The sequence below is a fragment of the Micropterus dolomieu genome, linkage group LG11 (assembly GCF_021292245.1).
Source record: "Micropterus dolomieu isolate WLL.071019.BEF.003 ecotype Adirondacks linkage group LG11, ASM2129224v1, whole genome shotgun sequence".
Lineage (NCBI taxonomy): Eukaryota > Metazoa > Chordata > Actinopteri > Centrarchiformes > Centrarchidae > Micropterus > Micropterus dolomieu.
In genome coordinates this window covers 19547665-19570783 of record NC_060160.1, presented here as the reverse complement: position 1 = coordinate 19570783, position 23119 = coordinate 19547665, and the positions used below count along the sequence as shown (strand labels likewise).

General features: G+C 40.9%; 1 protein-coding gene across 1 annotated transcript in view; it reads left to right on the top strand.

Annotated features, from left to right (window-relative positions):
- LOC123979424 (palmitoyltransferase ZDHHC14-like) overlaps nucleotides 1-22648 on the top strand; it is a 141313-nt gene extending 118665 nt beyond the window's left edge. Inside the window, exons 9-15 of the mRNA XM_046063339.1 lie at nucleotides 7473-7625; nucleotides 11045-11182; nucleotides 12218-12266; nucleotides 13921-14023; nucleotides 14776-14885; nucleotides 16850-16955; nucleotides 21464-22648. Of these exons, the coding sequence (XP_045919295.1) occupies nucleotides 7473-7625; nucleotides 11045-11182; nucleotides 12218-12266; nucleotides 13921-14023; nucleotides 14776-14885; nucleotides 16850-16955; nucleotides 21464-21934 (1130 nt within the window). The 3' untranslated portion in view covers nucleotides 21935-22648. The remainder of the gene's footprint in view (nucleotides 1-7472; nucleotides 7626-11044; nucleotides 11183-12217; nucleotides 12267-13920; nucleotides 14024-14775; nucleotides 14886-16849; nucleotides 16956-21463) is intronic.
- The last annotated feature ends 471 nt before the right edge of the window (nucleotides 22649-23119 follow it).

The window sequence follows — 23119 nt, the reverse complement described above, 5'->3', positions numbered from 1 at the left end:
TATGTTCTCCAAGTGGGTATATCTGAAGCTAACTAAACCTAACTTGCACCCTTTTTTAATCATGTTGTGTTTATCCCCTGTTGTTTTCTTTGGAGCGCTTTTGTCAATGTCCTTGCCAGAAACTTAATTCAGATGCCAAACTCAAATACACAGCCCAGACCAAAGAGAGCCATTCTCAAGAGCTAGCTTAATCCCATTAGATGCAGCTTCCCCTCACTGTAGCAAGAAGACACTGCAAACATGCTTGTTGGATTTTAACACCTTGTATAGTCTGCTTGTAGCCTTGATTTGACTTTGGCAGGAGGCACATGTGAGACTGTACCATAAATAAACTAAGGCTCTTTTAATTATGATCCGTGTCTTGAACAGCATATGATGTAAAGCCTAGTTCACACTACACAATTTTTAGCCCGATTTGCTGGTTGGCAAGCTTGGCAACTATCAGGCTGTGATCGGGGGTAAATCAGTGATCGATCGGCGGTCAGCAGCCTTTGTGTGTACTACACAATGACGCGTCAAAACAGTTCCCCAACACATTTCTGACACATCGCCGACGTCTGCCAGATATCTAGCATGCTAAATATCTGGAGGAATCAGCCGACTCGACATCCACATCCAGCCAATGAGAGCAGGCAGCTACTCTTTCACTGCAAAACACTTACTCCCCTCCAGCTCTCTCTGTAGCTCAGACGATCCCTGCTACCTGCTTGTGCTAATCCATTCTTTCACCTATATTCTTTGTCTTTATAATTGCTTTATAATAAACAACAGCTGTTTCATGTGCAGGTTCACATCCTTTCCCGTTTCACATTTCACGTTGGTTTTCTTGACAAAACGTGGTTTGGAGACCAGCCTCAGGTGACCGAGTCCTTGTCAGCTCGTGTAGTGTGTGACCCCCTGTCACCGATCAGTCACGTAGTGTGAACACCACAACGACTTCAAGTCTCCTGTCACAAGGCCGACGCTGAAAGTCGTGTAGTCTGCACGAGGCATTAAAGGTGCTATTTATTTTTCCATTTTGGCATTTCTGTCCCTTAAATGCTGACCATTGCACTAACCATCAAAAAGCTGGTACCAATTTAAATGGAACAGACCGTGCAGTTCACAGGGCTGTATTGATTCTCACCTCCATTTGGCGCCGACTGTAGAAATTTGTGAAATAAATCAGCCAGTGCACCGGTGACTGTAAGATGTGGTCCTGAGACACCCTTTGTCTGTATGTTAAAGCCCTCTTTACCCTTACCACAGCAATGTATTGTGTATATATATTTGATAGAGGGCTGACATGTTTGTAGTGTTGCAGTAAAGAATGAATTAATACCTTGTTGTGAACAACAGTCCAATCAAAATTCATGCTGTTACTTCAGCCACTGCCGTGACTCGCTTCCTCGAGACACCTCAGTGTAGCCAATCACCCTAGGTCACAATCATGTCCAACTTCATTATTATTGGCTGAATAATAAGTAATTGGTGTGCAGCCTGGAAAGAGGCTCTATTACTAAGCCACTTGTCATATCAGTTTCTACATTTATGGATTGCTTGTACATGCTTCTCTCTGTGACTGACAAAGAAAGCACGTCAGCAAGGGAAGGAGAGTTTAACAGACTTCATCAGAGGCCGAGAGAACCTGCTTGGAGACTGGTGTGAGAGGGGGTGAGAAGGAGCGTAGATGGATAATTTACAACCAACAGAATGATGAATGTATGCAAAAGAAACGTAACCAAGCAGTGTTTCCCTGTATTTAAACATTTTTTATTAGTAAAGTCAGGTGTTGCCTGTATTCACCAGTGAGAAACTGTATCTCTGACTTCCTTGCCGTGAAACCGTGTAGTTGTCTTTATTTAGCATCCCAAAATCAAGGAAAGTTTTATTGAACATAGTCATAGGTTTATCAACATCCCCTATAACCTAAAGCTTTTCCTACAATCTACCATTCATGTGAATTCGATCATGTGCTCTGTAAAGAGTCATTTTATACTCTTTAAAGTGCCTTAGGCAAAATAACTTTCCTTTCTTTTCTTTCCTCTCAGTCTTCCTTCGTTGTTGGCTAGTCCCCGGGCTTACAGTGACATGGACATGGATAAAGACAGAGAGAAAGAAATGATAGTCATTGGATGATCAAGCCGCTGGGGACAGGGAATAGAGGAATGGGGATGTACAGGAATAGAGCTGTCACTGTAGAGCTGGAACACACAAGAGATAAGACAAAAACAGACAATGAAAAACAAACTTGTTGTTGAGTAATCAGACTGGCCTGGATTGACCCAATATGCCGATTATTCACTCTCTCTCGTTCCATTCATAGTCACTATGAAACACAAGTTTTAATACACTTCAATTACATAAAATATGATATAGTCAGAAAAGATAACGGTATATGCTGTCATACATGGATCTTAGTAAAGTTTAGTAAAAAATTTTCCCTAGTCTGTTTCGTTGTCTTTGTCCTTCCTTCTTGTCTCTCTTTGCCAATGATTTTTATTCTGCGTTTGCAGTCATTGCACATGAAAACGCATTTTGGGGGAGAGGCTTTGGAGGGAGGCCAGAAGGGTGGAATTTTTTCGGTTGGATACTTTCAAAATCTAGCTGTCTCTTGCTAGTTTCTCCCCTGTGCTAGTTTAAAGTTACTTCCTGTTATTGTTATGTTTTTTTCACTTGATGAAGTCAAAAACCAGGTCAACCTGCTCAAACGACTCCCAACAACAGCACTGCACACATAATACTAAATGCTGTTGGTACTTACTGATTGATCATCTAAAATAAGCATCTTTACAAGTTGGTAGATTTCTTATGGCCACTGCATCTCACACCTTTTCCCTGTTGTTGGCACTGTGATAATTATCCACATACAGTAGATCTGTCAGTGAAGAGAAATAATCTGGACAATGGTTTTTCTTGGCAACTTAGTGATAGGCTATATAGTTGTATTACTAAATGCTCATCACATTAAGCTGCTTATTATATGGTAAGCCTGTAGATTAGCCTTGACTTGGCCAATCAGCTAATCCTTACTTAGACATTGTTTTAACATTTGTTGACATCAATATAAATGAGAAATGTAGTGGTATAACGAGTCCCTCCCTGGTTCATAGGTTTAGAGCAACACTAAGCAAGGTCAGAGGAAGATTAATAGCACAGGTATAAACCATAGATAAACAAATAGAGCCCACAGGTGGTTGCTGGGGCAGCAATGACTGCCTATAAAGTTGGATGTGAAATGGATTGGAAGGGAGCAGCTGATCATCATACAGCACTGTCTGACTTTCCACTTTGGTTTTTCAAGAGGCATCACGTGGGCATAAGTTCCCTTTAAATGGTTTGTAAAACCCACTGTTTAACAGCAGCATCACACACTTTATGTTGCTATATCTCTGCTGTCAAACTTACGGAACGGACTGTCTTTTTGTGATTTTGTGCTAGTCTTTATTTTTAATATTCCTAATTTAGAAAATCCTGTATGCTATTTGAAATGGATTTAAGATCATATACTGCGTTTTATGGCTGATATTCACAATTTCACATGCGTGTGAAATATTTCTTTATCTAGTTAGCTGTTGTGTGCAAGACTTTGAAATTGCTGCATGATTGAATAAAATGTGCTTGTGTCTCTAAGGTTTTAGTCATAGATCTTGGCAGGCTGGTTGAGGTCAGTACTTCTGGATGTTAGCCGTCATCATTGTATTCCTGTATACTTCTCCATCTGTGAAGGTAATGGCCCCAGTTTTCTCTCCTGCACATACACAGCAGGATAGCAATTAGCTTCCCTTTATACCTCACCAGGCAACACCTAGCACAGTTTGGCTGACATTGAACCCTCATTTAGCTTTGTGTATGAGGGTGTGAGTAGGTACAGAGAGTACATTACTTCCCAGTCTACCTGGCCTTATTTTCTATCTTTACGCTCTTAGGCCTGGCCTATCTCTCTGAGGGATCTCCCACTAGACGCTGATGTAAGACTAAGCTTTGGCTGTCAGGATGGCGGTGTACAAATAGCTTTGTTTAGCAGAAAAGCTACTTTGACACCCCCGCTTACCCACTACTTTACTGCAGGCATCTGTGAGCAAGTGTAGTGAATGTTGATGGGCTGCGTGAAGTGTACTTAAGGTGTGGCCACAGTTGATTTACAGCATGATGTATGGAAACGCTGTCAGGTATTTAAGACTGGTCTGTAGGTAGATTGATGTTTTTGAAACTTTCGTACCACTGATTTTCTGTTATTTTTGAGACGAGTAGAGACTGTAGAAGAGCACTCTACTACTACTACTACTACTACTACTACTACTACTACTACTACTACTAGTAGGAAAAAGAAAATGTTGAACTGTAAAAAAAAACTTACTTGCTTTATACATAACATGGTGCAAGAAAGGTACAGTAATACAGTATTTGAGAATTTATTTAGTTATGTTATATTTGATGTCTGTAAGCCCAAAATGCCTAGAATATTAGTGCATTGACAAAATAATGCAATACAATAATAGCCCTGCAGTGACTGGTTACTTTTAGGATGTTTATAAAGTTCAGTTGTTGAAACTGAAATGTGTCAATTCCATTCTGCAGTGATCTTTAAGGCCAGAGTCTGTGTCTGTGTTGATTTGGCATTAAATTGTAATGTTTTTGTCCTTCTGTGAATTAACTATAATACTAAATGAATATTTTAGTTATATAGTGTACTATTGATATTTTTGTCCCCCTCAGCGTGCTCAAGAAATGAACACTATAAACTTCACAAGAGTAGTATACTGTGTACCAAAGTGTTCACTCTATTGGATTACATTATATGATGAAAGTGTTACGGTTATAGTTTTCACTTCATGTTGTCCAATTTAGGATTTATTTTATGGTAAGAAAAGCATGAAGGTTTCTACTCTACAGTTTCAATTAAAATACTTTTGTATAGAACAAGTTGAGGCTATAATAGTACATTTGGTCTGCTAGTCTCTGAGATTATATGATTGGATCCAAATATCTGCCTTGAACTGATAGTATTGTCCTTTGCTGTCTTGCATGCCATGTCAGCAGAACAGAGGAAAATGTTACAACCCATTATTCCAACTTGGAAACTTTTAAGTATTATTCCAACATGTTTTCTCTTATTCCTAGTCTCATAGTCACACCAGGCAAATATAAATGAAGCTTCATACATTCGATATTTTTAGCATTTCATAATAATTGTTCATTAACAAGTAAAACCAGTTACAATCATGGCTGTGTATACCTCCTTTTTGATTAACTATGTATTTGTGTTAATATTGGAATGAATTTAGGTGTAACTGGCAAAGGCAATACAGCAATTTTGACACAGGTTCTTTGGACACCTCCTGTAATCTACAATAAGAATTACAGCTAGGAGGCTGACATGTTTTCCTACTGAGCTGCTTCAAATTACTGTCCGTGTATGATATGACGTAAAGCGTCATTATGTATAATACCTACATGGCAGCGTTACTTTATATATCTCAGAATACTCTTCAAAGAGTTTTTCTGTAATGCTTCAGAGCGACCCGGCCGTTTTTTGTCATAGCTCTTTATTTCACCTGGAAGGAGCCTCCAGCACCCAAACAATAGGGCTTCTCCTGGTGGTTTAACACCGTGGTAGCTGAATTATGCCCTTGTCGTCTCCCACAGTGGAGAGCAGATGAAGAGAGCAGAGTGCTCTGTAGGTATTGATCACAATAGAGACGAATTCAATAGAACAGGACTCACGGGCTGCATTTCCTCTTTTCTTTTCCTTTTTTTTTTTATTTAACCAGGTAAGCCGATTGAGAACAACTTCTCATTTACAACGACGACCTGGTCAAGATAGGCAAAGTAGTGCAGTACAACATGTAGTTTCACGTAAAGGGCAAAGACAAGTACAATGTGGTAAAAAGAGGTCAGTAGTTAATGAAACATCATATACAGTGACACTGGTACTACAGCACACAGAGCTCTCCTCTACTCTCCTTTAGAAATGTCAAACTCTCAACACCAGCCTCTCAGTCCCTATACACCCCCCCCCCCCCCCCCCCCCCCCCCCCCCCCCCCCCCCCCCCCCCCCCCCCCCCCCCTCAAACACACACATATACCACTGTGTAAATGATCTTCCTACACACACTATCTCCTACTCTCAGGGTGCGTGAGAGTGCTCAAAGCGAGCTGAGCAATAATGGGATACAGGCTCTACCATTTTATGGCTTGAAAATCACTATCATTGCTCTCATCTTTACCGTTTAGCTTATCATCACCACTGTCTTATTCCACCAAAAGCCATTCAGAGCCATTTGCCTACTTTTTCTTTTTTTGTATTATAGGCTGAGAATCGTGCTCTCAAGTGCATGTTGAATTCCAGACTGTTGCTCATATTAACTGAACTAGGTCACGATTTAAGTCACTCTTAACAGCTGACTTCATGTTATTCAGAAAAGACAGGAATGTCAGTGTCAGGGTGTTAGTATCAGCAGCACAAAAGCTTGGGTCTAGTTTATATGTTTGACACAGCAGCAGAATCTAAAGCTAAAATGGTAGGGCTAAATTTAAATATAATTAGCTGTGTGGCCTTTTAAGCTGCCGATATCATGACAAGTACCTTTGATCAGAGAAAAAGATAATTGCAGATCAGTAAAGATTTCACTTCACCAGAGCCTTGTTGAGATTCACCAGTCTCTAGTCAAATGAAACCAGACAACCTGAACGCATTGCTCTTAGAAAATAAAATCTAGCAGATACTACTGTCTTGTCTTACAAATAAAGAAATGTCTTATCTAAACTGTCTCAAGTGGTTGATTTTACAATTTCCTAAAGATATAATGATTCAAGCATGAAATTCTCTATAGATTATGTTTTTGATTTTCTAGGCAGCATCACTTTTACTCTGTTTGAAAATGGTAACCTGTAGCCATAGTGTTCTGCTCTCCATTGTTTGGGCTCCGTCATCCATACTGTGTGTAAAGTAGACGTTTTAGAAATAGAATAGTGCTTAAAGTTAAGCGGGCTATAAGGCTGTACAGAATAATTAGAAGCTTCATTCATAACTTTTGTGTATGGACAGAACTAGAAAACACCAAATTTCTGCATTGACTGTTGACATTTTGAGATTTGCCTGCTGCCTACATGTATTTATGTTGATATAAAATGACTATGTATGAAAAGAATTGTCAGTATTGAATTTATATCCATCATATATTACATTTATCATAACTTACTTTCTGTTCTAGCTAATCACCAGTGAGATTTCCACATGTGGTAGAAAAATGTTTGATTTCGTATTATAGCCTATCCTCCTGGCTTGTGTCTGTAAGTCCTGTCCAGAGGTTTGCCAAATAAACAGTATTTTTGTGCCACTGGAATATTCCTAATTCGCACACTATATCTCTGTATGTGGAAGTCCATTAGGGCCTTTGTGAAACTCTGAGAAAACACTGTGCAGTAGTAAGGTCTTCTCACTTTGATTCTTTTGCACCTTTCTTGTTTTTCTCTCTGATTTTCCCAAGATGTGGCTAATGGCAGTACTGGCTACAGGCCCCCTCCCAGGACCAAGGAGGTGGTCATAAACGGCCAGACAGTCAAGCTGAAGTACTGCTTCACCTGCAAGATCTTCAGACCACCACGTGCCTCCCACTGCAGCCTCTGTGACAACTGTGTGGGTGAGTGAAAGTAACCCAAAACACTCCAGACCATCACCAAACCATCTGCTATCTAGTTTGTGGTTTGTCTAACTTTAACCACTTCATATGTGTTTATATGTTTTTTTAATAGAGGGTCTGGTAATCTGATAAACGGGTCAGCTGCTGCTTCATTTTAGTCATTTTAGAGAATGATTTAGATTTGTTATCTTATTTCTTATAAGAATAAATTTTATACTTGGGATGATACAAATGCTGAAATACATATTTACCTCCCCCAACACACACAAACACATGTTAGCAAACACAATTCCGATAAGTCAAACAAATTATCTTGCATCTGAATCTGAGAATACAGGCCAAACTAAATGTTTTTGATGCATATCTACAGGGAATATACAGTACATATGCTTAGAGGAGTTGGCATCCACTCAGAGGAGAGGGAGGGAATAGTTACAAAAAGAATACAGCAGCATAATGGTTGAGTTTTGCTGCTCCTCACAACTAGAGACAGACAAAGTGAAGAGCATAGCTAGGCAATTATTAAAAGATAGGGACACAGATACAGAGACCTGTGTGTCTGTATCTTTCTCATCAGGGTTTTTGTGCTGCTCACTCATCAGAGACAACTCCTTTGAATGTGTATTTCCTCGTCAGAAAGGCTGACTAAAAACCAAGGAGACAAAGATGAGAAAGTGGTAAACAGTAAAAAAAGGTTAGGCGGTGGTAATCGGATGCGGCAGATGCATGCTGGCAGGAAAGAAGACAGACTGGCAGCTGAACAAAAAGATGGTAGGGCAGTCATTTTCACAAACAGGCTATGTATGTTTATATACAAAGGTGGATTTTGGGCACATTTTAAGTGGATTGTTAAATTCTGAAATGGCACTGCTGTGCTGAAGCCCACTTTTCTGGTTAAAATTTCACATATAGTACTACAGATTTTCATGCCTCAAAAACAGGATAAAGTCAACGAGTGACAGATTAAAACCAGTACAACCACATGGGCTGCTTTTAAAGGCTTTTTCAAAGCAAACACGGATATACAGAGGAGTGATCTTAAGAATCCAAATCCTTGGGTGTAAGGTTTAAAAAGTATGTTTAGATCATAGTTGTGAGCCACAGGTGGGAGGGAAATGATGAGTGAGAAACATAGTTGAATTGTCCATACTGCAAGTGGGTCGGAGTGATAAACTCTGGTGATGGATGTCGTCTATAATTGGTATCTACTTTCCTCTCTGCTCTCAAAGCTCCAGGTCTCCACCCGACATGGTTCCATATCCCCAAAGTGAAATCTGCAGTCAGTCAGCCCAGGGTTCATTATGAATGATAAACTGTATGAATAATGGTACAGGAAATTAGGTCATATGCAGAAAAAATGGACCAACATTCACATTTTTTAAACACTTGAGAGCAAGGGAAATCTTATTCATGTTAATGGAAAATGGGGGATCACACTGGCAGGGAAAAAGGGGTACGAGTGCTTCCCCTTGACTTCTCAGTCTCCCTTTCTTTTCCTTGGGTGCTGTAAACGCCAGGGGGCTAACAAGCTCTTAAATAAGTTAGCAGCCAGAATGGATAGGGCCTCTTTGGTGAACACGGAGGAATATGATGGCAACTTCCTTATTACGAGGGTTATCCTCCTAGGGGTGAAAGAAGAAGCTTATAAGAGCGCAGAATTGTGATACACACAGCCACCTCCCTTTTTGTCTTCTGTTGTGCTCTTTTTCTTCACTTACTTTAAAGATTTCTGTGTTTCACACTGTTTCCCCTTGAAGTGTTCATAAATACTGGTGCTTGTTTATGTGTGGGCAACGTGTTGGGATTTTGTAATTGATTTTTAGAGTAATTTTAGGTCTGTTTGCTGTTGTTTTTTTCTAATATGCTTAATTAAAGGACATCAGATGAAGCTTTAATGGCCCTCTTGAGGAAATTACATTGCTATGTAAGCAAACAACAAATACATCAAAAGAATATTGGCACATAAATAATATATTAAATTATTGTAAAACGGTGCTGTTGTAAAATTTTTTCATATATTTCTTGAATATCAGTGGAACCCCTGGCTCATTGTTCACACTTCCTCACAAAACATCCTTACATTGACACACTGAGAATAGGGAGTGTATGAACACATACAGAAGAACATCTGTGTGTGTGTGTGTGTGTCACTTCTCCTTTCCTGGCATTGTTGGGCCATTGTGGCAGGCTCTGATAATCAGATTTGACTAGTGGTAGCTGTCCCCATTCATCCTGTCTGACTAGAGGCTGTGTTTCCCAGACACACTTCAACCAGGCATTGATTAATGAAGACAAAAGCAGGTCATTTCACCTCACTAAACAAATAATGGCTCTGATTAATTAGTTAAGTAGCTACCACCGTGCACAGCTAGTAGTCCATGCTCAGAGATGGGACTCCAGAGCTAGGACTGATTCGATAACCACAACAATAAGCCGTCCACTCTAGTGAGTCAATCAGTGAAAAGAGAAGTGTGTTGGAGCACAGTTTCGTTGATTAAAATACCACTGACTAATTTTCATCTGAAAGCATTTCACATTCAAAAGTATGTGAACACTGTAGACTGCATTTAGATACACATTTTGTGTTTGTGTATTTCTGAATTCCAAACATTTTACACACATTCAGATGAAAGAGGCTCCTCTGTGCAACACAAGAACACTTCTCAGTTTCTCAGTTACACACACTATATCAAGGTGGCTGACAGGCTTGTATCATTGTTAACATTACTGGAAAACCCCAGATGTTCTTTGCGGCATGATTTCTATGGAAGGAACACAGTGGTCTGTTCAACACTTTCACTTTGCTATCTATCTTTTGTCTTCAAATATTCTTAAATTGAGGTCTTACTGAAGACACTTTATCTGTTGACCCAGCCAAAGTGCTTCTTTTACCTCTCAACCTGGCACAGTCCCAAAGTGACAGGGGCAGTTTGTCAGCCATATTCAGTCATGTTGGCCGAACCTGCGGCTTTTATTAGCTAGTTTGTATAAATAGCCATTTTGCACTATGTGAAAAATGTGTATGCTATTATGCCAAGACCCAGGGGGACACTTCCCTTTTCCCCTAATTTCCCACAGTTCCAGAGTGCTAGTGTGTGTTTCCATGCACTGAAGTAACCTGGTCATTTAAAAAAAAAAAAAAAAAAAACCTGGTTTCACTAACTGGGCATCGAAAAAACCTAGATGTCTTCTGGAGAAACCTGATTTCTACGCCATGTGTACATAACCCGGTTTCTGTGGTTTTTTTTTTTTTTTTTACACATGATTACATGTGCATGACAAAGACTTCACATAGTATAAGTATCAATGTGGCAGCAGCATTGGTGGGATTAAAGGGGAAAGACTTTTAGGTGTGTGTCCTTGTATCCAAAATTAATGTTTCTTACCCTGCCTCCATCTGCCTCTCTCTGTCCATACAGAGCGTTTTGACCACCATTGTCCGTGGGTGGGGAACTGCGTGGGAAGGAGGAACTACCGTTTCTTCTACATGTTCATCCTCTCCCTCTCCTTCCTCACCATTTTCATCTTCGCCTTCGTCATCACACACATCATTTTGCGTAAGTAGCGGAGGGGAGGGAAAAAGGACGTGTGCCCAGGCTTGGTACTGAGACACACACACACATACACACTCATCATCCTGTGTTGTCGGTGTGTTTCAGCCAGCAGGTTGTAAGTGGGCGTTGTGAAAAGCTTCAGCATTTTGGCTTTTTACCATCTTTCCAGCTGGGAGCAGGCAGTGGACTGTTGGGCTCACCATCAGAGTGTGTGTGTGTGTGTGTGTGTGTGTGTGTGTGTGTATTCAGACATCAGTCAGTAGATCAGTGTTGCTCTGGGAAAGAAAGATGAGCCAAGATTAGCTAGAAAATTGTAGTACTTATTAGTACTCTTTTGAGCTCTTTACTTTGATTGTAACCATGCTGTGTTGAGTCTAAATGCTGTCAAGTGTGGCTAAAAGGCATCACAGCAGTTTGAATTATTTGATTTGTAGTTGTTTTTCTTCTCCCAGTGTGGATCAGGCCAAGTCACAGCATCCCAGTGACTTAATAATCTCTTCATGTCGTAAGCTCACTGTACAAGAGTGGTAAAACCTTCTTGACAGGGCTTCAAATCAAAGGTAGTTGCAGTCCTCCATTGCTTCAGGCACTAAACTCTCACCTTTTCATTACAATCTTTCATGTATTCTGTAAACAATAATCCAAATGAACATGTCTTTGCTCTCTCTGAAATCATTTGTTGAATTCTGCACAGTTCTAATTAAAAGGCTATATAAATGATCCGTCAGGGCTCATTGGAGCCACAGAGATGTCTCCAGCCACATATAGCTATCTAACACTTCATTTTTGGGCCTTACTTTTGGCTCTGTCCTCCCACTCTTGAAACTTGGAAGTTTAATTAGAATTTATGTAGGCACACTGCCGGGCTCACTTCATCGTATTGACACATCAACTTCAACCAAGAAATGGTCTGCAGCAAGTAACGGCTCCAGAGTGTGTAGTAGCCAATATCTGATACAAGGTCCCACGTTCGATGGCTGTTGTTTAATGCTGATTGTATAGTGGTCTAATGGAGACTCTGTTATTCTCTGTTCACAGGCTCCCATCAAAGCGGGTTCCTCAACGCACTTAAAGATAGTCCTGCCAGATATCCTTTCACTATAATCAGACTTTTGGCATTTACTGTGCAATATGTGTCTGTTAAGTGTGATTGTCTGATTTATGCTGCTGTCTGTCCGTGATTTTGTTTATATACTTTTCTGTCCGTAGTTTTTCACCCGGCTTTACATAGATTCAATTCTATCACAACCCGACATGGACTAACTTGTCTAGCGAGGGCTCATGCAGGTCATTGTATGGGTCAGAATTAATTTGCATAACATGCCTTTTCAAAGTAAGAGTTATACTACTTGCATAACTGGTGTGCGTCTGAGTCCTGTTCCATCAGGGTAACACAGCACGCAAGGCATTTCCTCACTCGGTCTCGGTTGATTGGTGCACTCGGTCTTTTGATTTCATCTGGCTCTAACCTCCCCCCACTCCCTCTACAGAGATGTTGTGCGAGTGAGATTTTATGAGTTTGTCTGCTGTTTGATAGATGCCCAGTGCGTGCAAGACGTCTTAAGCTACAGCTGTTACAAATACCCTGTAAGTCAGCTTATTGTCACATAACATCAGCGATAATCATGTGGTAAATCCAAACAAGTGAAGCGTTTTATTTTGAAATGACGTAAAGTTTGGCTCCACACCATTTGACTGTTGCTTTAAATAAGTAAAGTAAAGTAAAGGTAGGACGGAGTCTCCACACTATTTCTGAGAAGAGAGTGAAACATCTTTTGACTTGAAGATCAAGGTGTTTTTTGCTTTCAGTATATTGTGGTTTCTTCCCTCACTCATACAAGAATCTGAACTAGGAGCCCGATAATAACCAGAATTGAAATTGATGAAATCTAAGTGATACGTGACGCTATTTCAAAGCCACAAATCAAGTTGAGAGCACGGGGCTATGGCACTGTCTCTCTCTCTCTCTCTCTCTGCCCTTCTCTCTATGGCTGAGCGAGATAACTGTTTCTCTGGCAGAGAAATGTGTGCCAAGCCAAGCTGATAACGGCCTCTGTGCTACAGGACTTTTAATAAAGGGGAATTGCAGTCAATAGCATCGTGGCAGGCCTTTGTACTAGGTGAATGATGATATGTTTTGTCCTTGCTAAGGAGGAAGAGAGAAGAGGGAGATTAAGAGAGGAAAGGGGAGAGTCAGGGTATTTAGTTGATTTTTACAACAGACTGACTCATCGCCTTTGAGTATGTAATGTTATACTGACCTACCAAGTCATTTATGTCTGTTCAGTATGCCCGCAGGGACTTATCTGTGGTACTAAATAGTGAATTGGCAGTGTCTGTGTATTTGTGGGTCTTATCTTTTAAGACATTCTTTTAGAAACTGTTTCCTAAGATGTAGTTAAGGGTCACTGTAGTTCATTTGTATAAAGGCAGAAGGATTTATCTTGGACAGTGTCTGTGTTTTTGTGCTTTATGTGGAGCAGAGAAAATGAGCAGTGGCCTGCAGTCCTAGCCAAATGAACTGGTAACTAGGAACTATTGGCAAGAGAAGGACAGGCCTGAGGCTGTAGGTCAATATGCTAGCTATTTTGTTTTTTTTTTGTCCATGCTGGCTCCATATGGCTCTCTGATGTGTGTCTTTGTCTGTATGGGCTTTCACATTACTTCCTGTTTCACAAAATGTAAGAACGGAATAAATAAAAGCTATGGCAAACAATTAATCCTTGACTTAACTGTGTCACTGTGCTGGAGGTGGTGGTGTGTTTCTTCTCTGTCTGGTCCATTGTGGGCCTCTCAGGCTTCCATACCTACCTAATCAGCTCCAACCAGACTACCAATGAAGATGTGAGTATGAACAAACACGAAGTAGACATCAGCATGCAACTTATACTGTCCCTTTTAAAATATAAAGTGCAAAATCATGAGACTCCCTAAGTTAAGCTTTCTATATCTGCTAGACACACAGTATTTGTGGCTTTGTTATAGTTGATCATATACAGTTACTTTTCAGTGTGGATTTAGTAGCATTATTGTTCTTTGTTAGTTGCAGTTGTTGGTAGGGATGGTGTTTTTTTATAAAGGTATTACTTAACTTTAGAACAAAAATATTGTGGGGTTTTTTTTATACAGATGTTGCGTAACCACAACAAAAAGTTAAATATTAAATTTTTCCTACATATTAACAGAGAAAAATGAAGCCCATATAATGTATATTTTATTTGTTGATGTGGTTTTACAAATAGTCACAAGGCTTTTAATTCAGGTGTTTGTTTATTTCGCTTTACAACTTTGGCATTAATAACCTTGTACCATAATAAATAGATCCCGTAATAAAACAGAAGCATGTTTATGCTCTCTCTTAAGCATGGTGCTAATAACGCCGTGGCCACAGGTTTCAATCCCCGTAGGGACCACAAACATCTTTTAGCACTGGACTAGACACAATATACACACACACACACACACACACACACACACACACACACACACACACACACACACACATAATCTCCATGTCACACAGAGTCGAGATTCTTCCAGTGAGATATTTATCCAGCCCTCTGAAAATGTGACTGATGCTGTGTTGTCTCCTGCAGATAAAAGGGTCTTGGTCTTCTAAAAGAGGGAAAGACAACTACAACCCCTACAGCCATGGCAATATATTCACCAACTGCTGTGCAGCACTGTGTGGACCCCTGCCACCGAGGTATGACATGTATGTATGTGTGTGTGTGTGTTTTTATGAGGTGATTTGCACATGCCCAGATGATGAAATATAAACCCCATCATTCACTGCTCTGAGAAAACCCATTCAGTAATGTTTCACCTTCTCTGTAATAGCTCACAGCACCTGTTGTTTTTTTTTTTCATTGTAATTTTCTGTTGTGTCCAAAGGCTAAAATAGAACTGTTAGTCAAGACTCCCTTTGATGTGAGGAGCTGCCTGCAGCCTTTTCTCTAAACATAGCTACTCCGATACTGCTAGAGCGGAAAGGATTTCAAGCCCGTTTTAACAAAATCCAAGATCAAAGTTGGCTAGATATATTGGATTTCACACTTTTGCTGTTCATATGATTTAACAAAAATACAGGCCAACTGTCAAAGCTGCATTCTCAGGTCCATGTGACTGTAAATGTCAGTACACACATTGCACGTTCCCTCCCAGCTTCTTTCACTTCGGCATTTTGTACCGACAATTCTCACTACTCATCCGTGAAACTGTAGTTCTCGATTCCTCCAACTTCAACTGCTCTTTCTTTTCTTTCGTCGTGATTAGAAATGTGTTCATGTCTATCTGCTCTTATCTTTACTGGCCACTGTACCAACTTTGAAGGTACAACACTTCCCAGTGACGCTGTCGAGATGTCACCAACATGTCTTAGCCTTTGGAACTTGCAGCCCTTTAACATTGCCTTTTGCTTGTCACTCACAAACAGAAAGTTAGAGAAACACAGAGTCAAGTTTAGCACATGCATACAGTACCTTCTGAAATTACTAAATAACATCTGTATAGGCACAAACACACACTGACAGAGTGTATAAGATGAGCAACGAGGGAGGCTTGTAGCAGCGTTCTGTCAGTGTATCTGGCTGTACTGTGCTCTTGCCATCACAAGCCATAAGTCACCAATAATGATTCCAGTGGGTGGCAAAGGAGAGTCCTCAGTGCACAGGTGGCTGCCATCTGGGCGTGTGTGTGTGGGTGTGTTTGGGGCCGGCCACAGGCATTGCACAGCTGGGTCCACCAGCAAGAAAGGAATGTTTGCACCTCAGCCTCAAACTATGCAAGCAACTCTGCCTCTCACACAGACAAAAGCCTCTTGCATTTTATTCCCCGCTGAGACCTTGACTCACATTTTCTAATGCATTAACCTTCCAATGTTTTTATGCTAATTTCCTCCTAGCTGCATTCACAGACGTTCCGGTATTTATTTGCTAACAAGACCAAACCGCTGCTGTAGATTTCTGTAGTTTATCTCTGTGATTCTAGCAAACCATTTCCACCTGAATCCAGCTCAGTCCCTCTGGAACACACTGTCAACACACACTCTGTTAAATGATTACCCTGCTCGCGCAGTTTAACACCTCAGCTAGCTCTGTGTGTGTGTGTGTGTGTGTGTGTGTGTGTGTGTGTGTGGTAGAGGCTGCTCTGTGTCAGATCAACCTTTATCTGGCTTATAAATCGCTGTTATCACATACTGTACATCTGGCCAGTGACCACATACATGCACATGCATACTAGGAGTTTAGCGGCTTGTCGTCTATCCAGCTGTGTCAGAGTTCTGCAGCATTAATGATTGGACAGAAACAGTGATTCACTCCAGTGCTCCATTGCAGCACCTCGGTGATTTGTGTGTGTGTGTGTGAGTGGAAAATGTGAGTGTAAAGACAATAATACAGCATGCATCCACTTGCACACTACTGTCTCACAAGGTCACATGCACTCTGCTAATCCTTCCCACCTAACATTGATTCAACATGCCGCTAATACTGTATTAGCTTGCAGTTAGTCAAGGAGTCTGTACCTTAAGGCTTTCTGTGCTCTAAAGAATCCATGTCATTACACTGCTGTGTTTAATATGTTCATGGGTAAGCCCATTTGCTATGTAGTATTTGTAAATGAATGCCCACAAACAACACCTTTCTCTATTCTTTGTTTCTCTCTGACTAGTCTCATTGACAGACGGGGCTTTATCCAATCAGACGCACCACAGCTGGCACCACCAACCAATGGCATCACTATGTATGGCGCCACTCAGTCTCAGCAGAGCCACATGGTAAGACACTGACCTGAATCTCTGTGGTTGCTCCGAGATACTACATTCAGGTTGATAACTTTATAGATGTGAAAATGCAGACTGACATCATATTGTGATTATGCCGATTTTAAGTGGGAATGGTAATTTTGCTTTTCATTTTCACTGAAAAAAATAAATAAAAATAAAATGTTTTGGCCCAGTCTCACCAGGTCATACTCTGCTACTACATCTGCAGGGCTAGGCCAAAGCATCTTTCACAGCAGTCTGTGTGTGAAACTCCAGCTGTTGCCTTTTGTTCATTTTCCAGAAACAGAAAATTGACTCCGGCAGATGAACTTAGCCCCATGTCACTTTGAAGAATTCCAACCACAGACATTGTGGCAGATTGTTTCTGATTTTAATGGTAAACATTTTAAGGGCTGGTCTAGGCAGAGACAGTAAAAGGTAGATGAGGTCAAAGAGTTTCAAACACCAGTCAGAACACTGTATGTAAGATTAAGGTTCTCCTCATCATGCTGATATTCAAGTCTTGCAGTGGGCCCAAAAAACAATGAGCAGGAATCAGAAAGAGATAATATATAATGAATTAGACCATTTTGTGCAAATTCACAATCTCGCAGACTGGAAAGTACGCCACAGTCAGTGACCACATATCTGCTGTAATGTTAAACTGTCTCCCACAGTCGGAGTCAGAGAATAGCCGGTGCCGTGAAGAACACACTGCACTGACCTCACTGGCCACTTTCCCTCTGGTTCCTGAATAGAAGCAACAAGTCTTCTGTTGTTCAGTGTCACTGTTAACGTTGCACATTACATGCTAGATTTAAGGCCTATTCAGACACAGCTACTAAACTCCTCTCACTGGTGCCCTCGCTCTGTGCCACAGACATCTCGTTGTTCTCATCCAAACTCAACCTCACTCCGTTAGTTCTCATTGAGATGTTGAAAATTAACGTCAATGTAGCGTTCACAGTCAGCTGTGTACCTAATATCGTGTACCTTTTTGTTTGCCTTAAAAATCCAATATGGGATGGACCACTTATTTCAAGTCCACGTTAAGAATATTGTGTCATCAAGTAGGTTTTAGAGAGACTTGTGGTTTGATTTAGTTAAATCGTTCAAACTGCGATGAGTAAAAGTCTCCCATCACTTCTCTCCCATCGTCTGTTTACTACAGAGGTGTGTGTGGGTGGGAGTTATTTAGAGAAAGGGTGTGAATGTACACGAATTGTGCGCGCGTGTGTGTGTGAGAGATAGAGGAGGCAAAGAGACAGCAGAGAAGTGATCCTGCTTGATGTCATGTTTTGTCAATTTAAATTTTGTCAGTACGGTTATTTTACCCTTTTAATGTAAGGCTACATTCACTGTGTGGAAAATACAGTACGTAAGTTACTCTCTAAGCAAATAAAAAATTATGAATGTGTTCTTAAACGTATTTGAATATCAAGACCAACTAGTCCACAACTCATTTAGTCCCTGTTCTGTTTTAGCTGAAGGTGAAAAAGAAAGGGCTTTTTTTTTTTTCCTGCAAATCTGTCATTTAAGGGAAACTTGGTGTGGAGACACGTAGGACCGAGTAAACGCAGCACACATTTGTATCAACAGTTGTGTGGTTGACTTGTTCCTGTCACATGTTACAGCTTCGTTTCTGTAAGTCCTATGCTGGCAAACGCATTGAGGTTGCATTTGCTTTTGGGCGATGAAAGCCCCGTTTCTTTGTGATGTACCTTATTTAATCTGTGATGCAGCTCAAAACGATGGCCTGGTATGTTAGAAGCCTTGTAAGCAGTTGCCATGGCAACAGTGTGTGGTAGGATGTCCTGTTACACCTCGATAACCTGAAACCTCAATTTGGGGGGTGGGGGGAGGGGAGGCAATTTGATTGATAGCAGTAAGCATTGCATTCGATTAAAGGTCTGTTGATCAAAATTACAGTAAAATAATAAATAAAATGTCAAGACATTCTCTGGTTTCAGCTTCTCAAATGTGAGAATTTGTAGCTTTTCTCTGGTTTATATTGTTGTAAATTGTATATTTAGATTTTAAACTGTCGGTTGGATGCTGATCGGAAGCAATTTGAATCATGACATCCTTGGGTTCTGGGAATAATAAATTTTTCAATCATTTCTGATATTTTTATATATTTTTAGCCAAAATGTTAATAAAAATAAAAAACATAATTGACAGATTAATGCCCCATTTTCAGATATGTTTCTGAGATTTTGTCTCTACCCGAATGTAATAAAGGTGAAAGGAATTAGAAGTCGCTGTAACACATAAAACCAACAATATCTGTTATCATTTTGGTTAAGCCTGTCCTTTAACCTCATGGTACACAGTTTGCATTTGACCATGCAAATATGACTATTTTTGGTCTTCTTTCTTCCTGCCTGTCCTTCTTGCTCTGTCTCGGTCTTCTTCCTTCTGTGAGCTATTTTTATACAACACACGCAGAGTGCAACTTGATCAACCACCATTTCCTTGTATGTAATTGCACCGCGAGTGATGAGGGGAGTGACAACCCACAGCCTTGTTTTCAGTTTCACCACTCACTCTTACTTCAGTCAGCTGCATGAGTTATTGGTGTTAACAGTCACAGAAAATGCCCAACTTTGTTTCTTTGTTCTTGTAAGAGCTGCATACGATCAAACATACTGAATGTACCACCTAAAGGGTAGCCAAATGTACTACTTATTATCAGCCACAGCATACAGTGGTGTGTTGTCTGGAATAACACTGTCGGCTGGATTTGCTAAACTTGTAGCTGGATTCAACCATCTCATCTCGATAATCGAAAAATAAATGGTGTCAGCTTTGGGAAATGTTTATTTGTAAAGGTTTGTGTACATCCTCTCAATGACCTTATAGTTATTTTCTTGGAAATTGAAGCATCCACTCACCAGTGTGATACTTCTGAATCTAAATTAAGTGGATGATCTTGCACAGGAGGACTGGAAAGTAAGACTTCAATTAATCATTGTGTTCATTGTCAATTATTTGGCCTGTAACATGTCAGAAAACATTGAAAAATGTACAATTTCCCCGAGTCCAAAGTGATGTCTTCAAATTACTTGTTTTGTCCAACCAGCTCTTCTCAAACCTAAAGATATTCACATGATACAAAAAAGTATAGAATCCACTGAGAAGCTGGAAGAAGGAAATGTTTACAAATTAAGGCATTTTTGTGACATGATAAATTATCAAAGTGGTTGGTAAAATATTGTATTTCTGTCTCCGTACACATTATATATGTTGTGTTTGTAGACTCACTGCCATTTTGTACATGATATTATAAGATGTAAATGTAGGATTACGTTTCTTATCCTTGTTGTGTCATCAATGCCACGTGTGAAAGCCAACCAAGACATGGCTTGTGCTGCTTCACTTGCTGTCTGCTCTCCAAGGTTAGTCTATCAGCAGTCTATGTACATTCTGTACTGTGTGTCTGTCTGCCATGGGGGATGGACAGTGCTGAGTCAGTCCAGCTAAGTTTATAAAGCATGAGTGGGCCTGAAAGTAGAGAGAAAAGGACAAGACGCTGATTTCCCCCCCCCCCCCCCCCCCCCCCCCCACTCCATTTTATTTTATAGCCAACACACCATTGATGACGTAGCTCTGTGCTAACGTTACTGTGAGCGTGGCTTCAGTGTCATTTCAGTCTAGTAATCCTCGACCCAAATTAGTCCCTTAAACAACCTGGAGAGAGGCCAAGCTTGCAAAGGTGATAAGTCAAGAGCAGTTGATACGTGCTGCAGATAAGAGGGTTGATAATACTGAGAAACACATCTCTTCTACTGTCAAAGGTAGCTCAACTTCTGTTTAAATCACATCTGTAATCTGCTCTTTTTAGGTCAGTGAGAATGAGACAGAAAGGTGAGATGTCCGGAGACAAATCTCTGTGCTTCAAATTTCTCGTCAGTCAGACTTTGGTAGTGATGTGGGATGGAAGGAGAGGCATTATTTGTTTGAATGGCTTCTTAAGTCCTGTCACCTCTGCACAGCTAGAGATATTTCATCTGTAATTGGTCTCTAATACACATGATTGCTCTGCGGTGATAAAGGGCTAATAGGGTTAAAGCTAATCTGTTGCTAATGTATGGTATTGATGACTTACTGTGTCCTAACCCAGTTACTGTGCTTCAGTTATAGACGTGTGATTTCCACTCTATAGAGATCAATAGGCCATGATGATTTCAACTCTGTCTGGTGATCTCAGCTGTTTTTGCTGGGACGGATGCACGAGTTGTTATGGGTTCTCTGTTTGGCTGTGCATTCTAACAAGGGTACTAACATCTGTTTGTTTCTTTCTTTTTCTCTCCCTTATCCAATCACCTTTCTTCTCGTCTCACATGTTCTGCTTTCCTTTATCCCGTGCGTCATTTCTTCTTTCCTCCTCCATCTAATTTTCAACACTGCCTCGCTCTTATTTGTTTTCTATTTCTGTCCTTCACCTCTGGCACCTTATCTCTCTCTTTGACTTTCATGTCCCCACCCTCTTTCTTCTGCCTTCTGCCACTCTCTCTCAGTGTGACCAAGACCAGTGCATTCAGAGCACCAAATTCGTTTTGCAGGCCGCCGCCACACCTCTCCTCCAGCAGCAGAGTAGCGAGCCAGTCATCCTGACGGCCACCTCTGAAGACGGAGGCTCTCTATCCGGCCGCACCTCCCTCGCCCTGGGCGGCCCGTGCACCTCACTCCCCCTCGGCCAGCCCACGCCTCCAACGTCCACCCCCAGCCTCAGCTGCCACGAGGCCAACGACATGCTGCCAATGCACGGACACAGCCACACACACAACCACAGCCACCCCCTCCAGGAGCCGGTGGGCCACCACCACTTTCTTACCCCAGAGGAAGTGCCCTCGCCACCAGGTATGCTTCCTTGCGGCAGCCCCCTGGGTCACAGCCACACCATGCAGGCCGGCTTCTACAACCCAGCCAGCCAGGACTCACTACATGAGGACTCTGTGAGAGGATTGGTAAAGCTCAGCTCCGTCTGACAAAGGGATGTATACCACCTCCTCCCTCCTGAAAACATGCATCCAGCCCATGAAACCCTCCTGTGCCACTTTTGTACCAACTCGCTCTCGCCTCAGCAGGACTTGAGAACTGAAAAGGGCTGTGGTTTAAATTCAGCTGCTAGAAACTGAATGGAATTTATATGAACTGAACTGAAACCAGTTGTCCTCAGCCAATGTCTTGCCAAAACGTCTGCGCTGCTGGAACTGGGAGAGGAGATGTTTTCTGGTGTGATGCCCTGTATGACAGCTCGGACATCTGTTTTTTTTTTTTTTTTTTATATTTTTTTTGTTTAACTTCAAGGGAAGAATAATCCATTAGCCCGCGGATACTGGATAGGGGAGGGTTTTTTTCTGTGTGGCGTAGGTCTGAACCATGTCAAGCGTTTTGACATTACATGACATTTTTTTGGTCAAAATGATGAATTTCCATTAATGGATTACAGGTCTGACAGGTTTTTTTGTAAAACAAACACTATTTGCCTGTTGCTGATTGGACGGTGTCTTTTGCCTTTTTGTTTTTGTTCTTGGACATTCTCAGCAGTGCAATGGTTGAAGTCATGTTGCATATCATCCTGCTTTTTCTATGTTTAAAAAAAAAAATAAGAGACTGTTGTACTGTACCATGGTTATTACAAATCTTACAAATTATTATATTTCCCGTGGATATTAATAAAACGCCAACTTTTTATCAGATGTGATTGCATTAATATTGAGGCTTAGTAGCCATAATATTTGCTAATGTGAGAGTCATGTGATCATTACATTTCATTTTAAGTGAATCTTGTGAGGCCTCACGCCTGTGGTCATTTGGCTGATTAAAAACAAGCCTGTCTGATGAATGTTGCTAAACATTTATGGACGTTCAAACAAGGTTAAGACTCTCTTTAGGTCCTTCGGTCTTCTATTCATCCTGACAAGTCCTGGGAGGCCTCAAGCACCAACCTTTGAAGCGTACAGACTTAAAGAAGGACTCCATTTCCAGTTACATTTAACTTCATTTACATGAAGTGATTTGTGTGTGCCTTTTTAAATAGAGAATTAGTTTCTTTAGCTCCCCCCCAAAAGTAAAGAAATCAGAGTTCACTGACTGGCAAGGAAAAGGCAGTGGATCAACATTTAATTCTCTTCTACCACCTTGTGGTAAAGCAGAGGTACTGCAGTTGA